This window comes from Megalopta genalis, chromosome 13, assembly GCF_051020955.1.
Source record: "Megalopta genalis isolate 19385.01 chromosome 13, iyMegGena1_principal, whole genome shotgun sequence".
Taxonomy (NCBI): Eukaryota; Metazoa; Arthropoda; class Insecta; order Hymenoptera; family Halictidae; genus Megalopta; species Megalopta genalis.
Genome location: NC_135025.1, coordinates 9,251,482 through 9,261,672, shown reverse-complemented (window position 1 = coordinate 9,261,672; position 10,191 = coordinate 9,251,482). Strand labels below are relative to the sequence as shown.

The 10,191-nt window shown below is 34.9% G+C and overlaps 1 protein-coding gene across 1 annotated transcript; it reads right to left on the bottom strand.

Moving 5' to 3' along the window:
- Nucleotides 1-158: 158 nt before the first annotated feature.
- LOC117224947 (trypsin-1) lies at nt 159-7,251 on the bottom strand. Its single transcript, XM_033478186.2, has 7 exons — nt 6,865-7,251; nt 5,700-5,883; nt 4,704-4,866; nt 3,923-4,131; nt 3,274-3,476; nt 3,004-3,058; nt 159-2,380 (listed from the first exon to the last, which is right to left on the bottom strand). Exons 1-7 carry the CDS (start codon nt 6,931-6,933, stop codon nt 2,265-2,267), a joined length of 999 nt encoding a protein of 332 aa, XP_033334077.2. The 5' UTR covers nt 6,934-7,251; the 3' UTR covers nt 159-2,264.
- Between the last annotated feature and the right edge of the window lie 2,940 nt (nt 7,252-10,191).

Sequence of the window (10,191 nt, the reverse complement as noted above, 5' to 3'; positions counted from 1 at the left end):
ATATTATAACATATATATATAATATAATAATATATATATATATATATATATATATATATAATATATTATAATATATAATATAACCTTAACATTGTCTTTTTGTTACTCAAATAGCAGAAAAAATCAATATGTAAGTTTTCTTACAAAATAAATAGCTCTTATAACATCAAAACAATTTATTACTGGATGCAATGGCTAGACAGCGAATTTTATACGTTAACGACAGAAGTGAATAGGCGAAATGCAAAACTGTGACGAGATTAGAAGACTTTAACCCTAAGAGACTTTAATCCTAAACGCGACGAAGGTACAATTGTTTCGTAACAATGACAAGATTGCATTCATTCGAACTTCGTACTTGTAATTTATATTATAATAAAATCTAGCAAAAGTTTTCTTTTTCAAAAAAAAACATTTTTATAAATTAAATAACTTTAACAGATTATCAGAGATCAGTGCTTTCGACTGGCTCGGTAGTTGCATCGTTAAGAATATTTTTACAACAAGAATACTTTTTTGTTCAACTTATTAAAATCATGGAAAGAAAAAATTCATATCTGTTTCATTCTTCACCCATAAATAAATGAACAGTAATTATGACCAGTAATAAGTGAATTACTAGCCGAGATGTTCGCTAGCAGTTTCGAACTCGAAACAGAGAAGTTGATCGATAATGGGAACGCGATCGCTAGAAGGGTCATTCATCTTACCTCTACAGACAGTCGAGTAATCGACACCTCGTTACAGTGTCTGCGGTGTAAACGGTAAATGATATATCATGCACGGGCCAATTGGCCCGATCGGAGCCGCGCGTATGTGTCGTAGAAGGTACGTGAGTTTTCACCGAAATTCCAAGTCGGAACAGAGAAAGTTCCAGGGGACTTTCTTTCTCATATGCTCGATGTTACGAGCCTTGCCTCGGAGTACGTGCCTTAATTTTCAATTGTTTCGTCGCTCGTGTGTGTGTCGTGTCCCATCAACGCCCGTCGAAAACGCCATTTTGTCGGGCTTGGCGGCGGCGCAACCATAAAAGTCTACGTGCACGTGTCAAATTTCGGATACCGTTCTCGCTTCGTAACATTTGCTCGCGGAAAATATAAATAAGCGAAAAGCAGCCGCGCGCAAAAGTTTGACGTTCTGCCCTTGGCGCGTATATATCGAAATGAAAGAAACTCCGTTAATAAGAATAAAGTGGAATCGTCTTTACAACAAGTTCCGTTGCGAAACATTCGTTTCTCTCGAACGTTCTTAAACTTTTCACGTGCACGCAAACTTTTACTCGGCCGTGTTTGATGAAACTCGTTGACCCAGTATAAAATAAATAATTAAGGAGACGCGATTATGTTAAATACGTAGACGTTCTCCTCTGTCGCGTTTGCTCGTATCGTTTGATAACTAGGAAGTTTATGCATATGCATGTTTTTGCCGGCACAGATTAAACAATCCTGATCGAAGGATCTCAGAAGTGTTATTTGCATGTTTTTCATAATATGTTGCACAATTTGCATATCACTGCGTGTTCTGTCTATTCTGCATACTTCTTGCACGCGCAGAATTTATCTGGAAATTAGCTTAACAGTTCAGACAATTAAATAACCATTAAAAAGTATTTACTGTAAAACTAGCTAATTTCTAATTCTATGTTCTGACTCGCATAAAGAAAAGAAAAACGTGACCGTGTACAGTAAATTCTCCTTAATTGACGCTCGGATTACGCACAAAAATGGCCGATTTGGGAAGAGGAGATACGATTATTCGAGCCTCGCGGCTCGTTTTTATAATTACCGATTGTCAACCTCTTCCTAAATTGTCCATCTTTGTTTACAATTTGAAGGACAATTAGAGAGATTTTGTTGTACGCGGAAAATTTAGAATACAGTAAATTCTCTCCAATTGTCTCTCTAAACAAAAATAGACAATTTGGGAATAATCGTACCGCCTTTTCCCGAATTGTCCATTTTTGCTTCCAAGCCGAGCATTAATTAGGGAGAATTTACTCGTTATAAAGTATCTTCCGCATTTGTTAAGTTCCGCATCTAGCACCTGCATAAACTTCCACCACCTAACAATGACTTAACGAACCAAGATATTTCACTGCATCTGTGTGAGCATAACCTTTAGAGAGTATATTTTCAGTAGTCCTCGAGTGTTTTAAGCTTACGGATTTAAATGATCCGCGACACGGCGGATGTACGGTAAACCGCATCCCGGCAGCATCAGGACGACCGAGCATTGTTCAGTTCACTTCCTTGGCACATATCGAATCAACAATAGCAAGCATCCATAGTGTTGCGGCTGATCCATGTCAGGTACCGGTTCACTCTGGTGTAAACGCCTGGATAACCGGGTCTCGCGCAACCTTCGCCCCAGGACACGACCCCTGCGAACATCGTGTGCTTATTATCGCCGTGTAGATCAGTGTTTATTGTTAACCCTTCGGCTGACGACAGCAACGATCTCGTCAGGTCGTTAAGTGCGAAACGCATACTTTGCTCTATAATTTTACTGCAAAATCTATGCGTTGTGGCGAGAATAAAATCGCGTTATTGTGACTCTTAATTAAAAGCTGATGCAGCTGTTGGCAGCAAGGTGACACCGTTTAACATTTCAATAAAAAAAATAAAGAAACGTCAAATATAAAAGAAACGACTGAGGTGTCGAACACCCCACGCGACCGTTCCAGGGTTGATGACAATTTTGCTACAGTATCAGTTTCTGAAAGTTCAACCCTGAACCTATTTTACCCAGAAAATGTTTTCGCGAAACTAAAAGAATTCGTCGTTTATTCGGAAAATCATGCTTCTACGTGTAATAAATAAATATTGAAATTAAGGGTACAATGAAAGAACGACGTCCCTTAATTTATGCGACTGAACAGAGGCGAATAATATAACATACGACCGTTTGGTAAACTTATTTTAATAGCACGAAAAATGGTTACTTTCGGAGGAAGATCGACGTAGCGGAAGGGTTAACAGTCAGTCGGTAGAACATAGAACTCACCGACTAAATGATAGTTGTTGTCGTTGGCGATGTGTAATGGACCACCGCTGTCACCCTAATGGGGCAAAATTAGAGCATAAAGTCGAAGACGTTAAACGTCAAGGTTCTGTGTACAAAAACAATGCACATGTGTGTATGCGCGTGCGCGTATGTGTGCGTGTGTGTGTATGTGGTATTATAATATAAAATGTACAATAATGTTATAGCGAATACATGGGATTTCTGTGGATTGAAGTAAAGATCATTCTGGTCCAGTTCGTTGTTGATTACCTGACACGAATCCTTGTTTCCCTCTTTGTAACCAGCACAGAGCATGTTGTCCGTGATCCTTCGCGCCGGATATTTAGTATTGCGACATTCGTTGTTCGATAAAATCGGCACCATGACCTCCTGAAGAGTTTGGGACGTCGGGCCGGATTCTCCGATCGCGCCCCATCCGGTCACCACACCGGTCGCGCCGGCGAAAGATTTCTCTGGAATTGACCGAGAACTTTATAACATCTTCAATTATATGTGTCTTATCAATGACTTCAATTACAGTCGCCTCGGAGAGCACGTTAACGCGTTTTCAAACGGAATAATCTTTTTTTAAATTGGTTCAAAGGACACTTGAATATTTTTTGAGATGTTAGACCGACCAGTTTCCTTTGAAATGAGCAGACGAAAGTTTTTTAGATTGCAATTGAATGGAATGATAAAGAAATTAAAGAATGATGTTTCTTTTAACTTTTTTATGTGAGCCCGTAACGAAAATTTAAAAAATGCATTTTGTAGATCACGGTAACTTGATGAACATTTTCAGCATGCGTACAAGTTACCGTGATCTACAAAATGCATTTTTTTTAATTATTATTAACTATTATATTAATAGTTAATAATTATAATTAATGGTTAACTATTATATTAACTATTGTTTTACCTCTTTCTGGCAGGCATACAGGCCTCATGTTTCCCTTAAAATCAATGGGCTCGGTTAATCTGACCAACGCGATGTCGTTGTTGTAGTTGTACGTTGAATAACCACTGTGTTTCATCACACTCTCGACCTTAAACGTTTGCGTCTCGGCTTCTGTGGTGGAGTTCTGATTGTGCTCCAATATTCGAACCGACATGAGACTCGGGTCAAACCTGGTCGATAATAGAAATAACCGAATTAATTCAATAAATATATTTTGTACTATCGTATAACGATTCTATAAAAGAATCATTTACAATTAGCACTGAATAATAATTATCTGTTTTTCTATTTGTACCGCTGGCATTACTAGTACTATCACCTGATACAATAAGTAATAATAATAATAATAATAATAATAACAACAACAACAATAATAATAATAATAATAATAATAATAATAATAATAATAATAATAATAATAATAATAATAATAACAACAATAATAATAATAATAATGTTACCGCTTATAATAATCATATTATTAATTTAAATAATTAGTTTAATTAAGTAGTATATACGTAGTATATAATATATATTATAAATAGTATATAATAGTTAGTTTAATTAGTTTAAATAGTATTTAACACTTTTGGGTACGCAATATTCGAATGGATTGCAAGAGACTATCCAAATTCTTCCAATAAAATTGATTTCGGATGACGTTCGGTTAGTTTCGAATCGCGTTGCGCGAAACAACGATGCTCTGAAAGGATAATCGATTTAAAACGGGATGTCAAGTCACCTGTCAACGCAGTGTGCGGCAGTTACTACATAGCGGGAATTTATAACCGATCCACCGCAGTAGAATCGTCCTCTAAACATCATCAAGACCATCCATGGATATTGATTCACTTTTGTCTCCGTGCCGCCCACTATACGCCTTTGTGTATTTGTCAACCCGCATTCTGTGGAACAACATGAAACGTTGTCTCAAAAATTCTGGTTTTAAACGCCATTTCTCAGGACTTTCTTTCGTTTCTTTTACATTTTAGGAATTTCCTTCTAAAGAACTATTAATCTTTTTGCGTTAGATTTCGGCGCGGACATTTATGGGTATACACACAATAAATTATTTTGAATTAGGTGAGTTGTATCCTGATTTATCGAGAGTACTTCAGCAAAATTGCGTTGGCATAATTCCGGGATGATCTATAGCAAAGAAAAAACGACGATTCTTCTTGTTTAGTATAAATCTGGCTACGACCTAAACCAAGATAACATAGAAATCTGGATTGTTCACAAAATGGCAATATTTTTAATTGAAATTAACGGTTTTTCCAATATTTTTTGGTAACGCTAAATTGCTGGAGCGAGTCAATTTGACTCATTTACGATTTTATTTCACCATTTTATTAACTTTTTTTTAAAACATATGTTTTATATAAAAAAAATTATTTAAGTTAGCAATAAAATCGTAAATGAATCAAATTGACACGCTCCAGCAATCTAGTGTTAAAAAGATGCGAAAAACCGACGGATGCGAAACATTTTTCTTCGCGTGACGAAAGGACATTTGCCGAAGATGCTCTATAAGCTTCGAGTCGAACGATCAACTAGAAACACTTATATTTAAAAAAAAAGATGCAAAAAAATGAATTCGTCGAAGCTTGAGAACCAGGATACGTCCTCTATAAACGTTATGTATAATTCTTTCTTTTCAATTTCGGCTCGAAGAAATTAAGAACGAATTGATGTGAAAATTAAAGTTTGAATTAGTACGAGAAACGATTTATCTTACGGCAAGGCATGCATTTTTTAATCTCGTTCATTGGCGGCGGAGATTGAGTTGTTGTCAGCACCGGCGCACCTATGATACCATATAGCCATTCCCAAAAATTTTTGTCGTCCACTGACGTCGCGTCAGCCAATGTACCATTCAAGGTAACATTCTGATTGTCCGCAACTGCTGCTGGTTGTGCATCCTACAATAAATATATATTTTTAATAAAACAATATTTAATTGAGTGAACACGAGCGTGAAGAACGAGCGAAGAGGATAAACTAAGTTAGTAAATTAGTTTAATTAGTAGCAACCGAGGGAAGTGCTGCGGAAGATTTATAAGAAAATCTTATCTCGAGAGACAACGAATTATTAATGCCTGTATTTGTTTAATAAATTGTACAGACTTCGTTGGATAACTAATCTCTTTAGTGAAATTTGATAGAAAAAAGAAATATCAATCAGGAAAAATAATCATTTGATTAAACATTTAGAACGCTTATTTCTAATCAGACGATTTTATACAAATACATTCACAAAAGCAGCGATCGTTAACAACGATATAATATAAAGATACTAAAAATTACTGTAAAAATATTTGTTCATCGCGAATTTTCGACTTCGTTCCGTAATCTCAATTTCTACAAATTAGCCATCGTCGCTTTATCTTTCCGCTGCGTTAGACGAAAGATCATTCGACTGTCATTTCACGTTTTCCAGAAAAAGTTTGAAAGACTTCAAATTTCCTCCGACGATCCAGAAAATAAGCCGCCGCAGAAATGTCTTATAAGAACGACTTTACGTTACAAAAATACTAAACAAGTGCAACTCAAGCTATTATTATTCCGAACAGAATGTGCATTTAGTTGGAGAAAATAATTGCGCAGATGTTACAAAATTTCCAAGCAGATAAACCACCGCGGCAATATTGTCGGTCCCATAAATATATATATTTATATATATATAAATTTATACATATAAGTTATTATTATTATACATATATAATATATATATATATGTATATTATTATATATGTTATTATATATATATATATATATATGTTATTATTATACATATATATATATATATATATCATTTTATAAAATGAACGATTCGATGGAGGCGGTGCGATAGCGAAGAAGCGAGTGTCAGCGAGGATAGCGGTGCCGAAACAGTTACTTACTGCCTCGCAATTGATGCTACGCGCCACCGCGGCCAGGACGAGCATGCAAACTAACGAGCGAATCCACATTATCACCGAGAACACTATGATTCTTCCCCGGTTGCACACGATAGTAGTTTGTAACTAAGCCGCGCGCCGGCCACTGAATATAAGAAGCCAGCGGGTTCAATCGGTAGACAATACACTTCCTACCAAGGCGGCGTACACTTTCACACAAGTCTTCGATTCAGCGTCACATCTATATTTATACGGAATACTGGACGGGCGAGTAGTCCGAGTGAAAATTTAGGCTAACCGTATGTAAATTTTCGAACGGCCGAACATTATCGACGGGCCCGAACGTCGTGCTTTTATATTCAAGATTTCGGTTCGCAAAGGATCCGAGGTTCTTGGCCATCCCCGCCGCAGGTGATTCACCTTTCCTGATTCTCTCCGGGCGTCACGAAAAACGACGACCGGGCGCTATGGTTAACCCCTTGGCACGCCGAGTGCCGGGTCATCCGCATGTGGATGACAGAATAATTTGCGCAGATGTGAAAATTCATTTTCGCGCTGATCTATTGTATCTTCTTAATTTGATTAGTAAGAACGTAATTAATACCGCTTAACTTTCGAATTTTTATTTAATGTACTTTAGAAAAAATCTAGTAAGAAAAATGTTACTTCGAATTGCCTCAGGAACCTCCTATATCCGGATTGCGAGGCATTTTCGGGACACCCCGTATATACATAATTTATATGTAAAATAAGCTACAGCAATTACAGTAATTCGAGTAATATTATGTCAAATTAATACTGCCTCTTCCTCAATGGCTTTCCATTCAGTAAACAAACGATGAATTTCTGAAATTCGAAATTTAGTTAAGGGACCACTGTCGTTGTCAATTTTTAATAAAGAAAATGTAACAATATTATACAATATTATATTATATTATATTATATTATATTATATTATATTATATTATATTATATTATATTATATTATATTATATTATATTATATTATATTATATTATATTATATTATATTATATTATATTATATTATATCATATTATATCATATTATATTATATTATATTATATTATATCATATTATATTATATCATATTATATTATATTATATTATACAATATTATATAATAATATTATATAACAGACGTTAGTTTCTCGTAAATACTATATATCCATTATGTAAATGAACGTTTCATTAGCTTAATCGGCTAAATAGTCTTATTAAAAAAAAAAAAAACAGAACGGAATCAGCTCATCAAAAAGACAACGTAGATACTTGTTGTCTCCCCGACAGGATTACCATGTACACAAGCCGAGTTATCGAAGTTCTAGTTAACGTCGAGAGAAACGATAAGATGATGTAGGACATAGGTGTGTATATTACCTGTAACCCATGACAGTGGGTCAAGGTATATGGGTCACATTACCCTCATGCGGGTGGGCCATTGCTTTGTTGTCACAACCTATGACTAATCTTATCAAAAGCCTTGCCTTATTTAAGCTTATCACCACGGTCAGATCGCAGCCATGATTTCGGGCTGTTTCAGGGTCAAGATAATTTCCAAGCGGTCTTCTGTAATAATTACATCATCACATTGCGATCAATTGTTGCTCTATCGCATGCACGCGCGTGTATTCCGTAAGTTGTAAATATGTCTAAATAACAACTTTTACGCGAATACGCTTTGTAAGTGTACGCTGTATAATGGACAGCGTGATACTAAGAATAAAATTATGTGGCGAAACAGATAAATTACACGGTAAAAGTATGATTCGGTAATTGTGTTACGTTCTATGGATAATAAAAAACTATGGATAATTAAAGAAAGCTATGGAAAACTATGGAAAATATAAAACCATCGATTCGAGTCGACGTCGCGCGAGATGTCCGTGGTCGTCAATTAAACACACGTGACACGAATTAGTGTCGCGTATTGATGTTCACAGCCGAGCATAATCGGCGAACGTTCCAAGAATCGCGTTATCCAATTTCTCAGCGGAGAAATTTGTAAAGTCGGGAAACGATCGAAGTTATAAATCACGAAACGAATAAATATTCGAATGTGTGCCGAGCTCTTCGATGTTCCCCGAACAAACATCGAGTCAAAAAACCAAAACAGACGTTGAGAAACGCGATGGCAATTACGAGAGGAGGATATATGCATAAATTATCCAACTCTTTCCTTCCCCCGCTTTTACTCGCATTTCACAGCCCCGTCCGATAATCACAGGCATTTCGCAACATCATTTAACGACGCAAGCATATTTGTATGTTTGTTACTCGAATTGTGCACCTACGCTTCTGGGACTCCAAACGCAATGCATAGCATATTCTTGATCGCCAACGGTGATAAATTGACTGGATATTATCTTCTTACCGGAATAATCAATTTATCGTGTGAATAAGGAATTAATTTAGGTGCTAACAATAAATTGGGGAAATGAAAAAATATTACCTTAGCATGTTGCACTCTGTATGCGTTTATACTTCTATAAATATAACTATAAATTGCTTTGCAAAGAGAAAGGACAAACAACGTGGCTATATATTTTATATTATAAATATTTATTATATATATATTATATTATAAATATTTATTATATATATATTATATTATAAATATTTATTATATATATATTATATTATAAATATATATCCAATCGAATAAAAATTTATCTGGATGAAAATTTATTCGCATAAGAATTCATTCGAATAGGATTCTATTTGAATAAAAATTTATTCGTACAGATTTGAATAAAAATAAATATGAAGTGTTTTTTCATAATTTATCGATTTATTTCCTCCATCTTCCTTTTTTCAAATGTTGCATCGTAAAGTTTGTTACTTTTGAGTAGATCGATCATTGAGCAGTTGCAATTGTTATATATTATATTATATATTATAATATATATATTATAATAATATAATATATATATAATAATTATATATATATATATATATTATAATATATTATTATTATAAAATTACGTAGAGTCAAGTATATCCGCATTATTATTCGAATAATTTTAGAATCCAACGTCAGAATAATCGGAAATAACATCAGAATCTAACAATGTAAAAACATTGCGCGAACGATTTCCTCGAATAAATAGATAGAGTAATTTACTTGTTATTTATTTCTTTCAAATATATTCGATTAAAATGAGTCCACTCTCGGATAATCGTCTTAGATGAATATTTATTCGAAACAATTCGAATAATGCCCATCTCTGCTTTCAGCTAACATAAATTTACGACAACTAATTACCTATACTCCGGCTATATTTCAACTTTCACGAGCGAAAGGACTTGCAA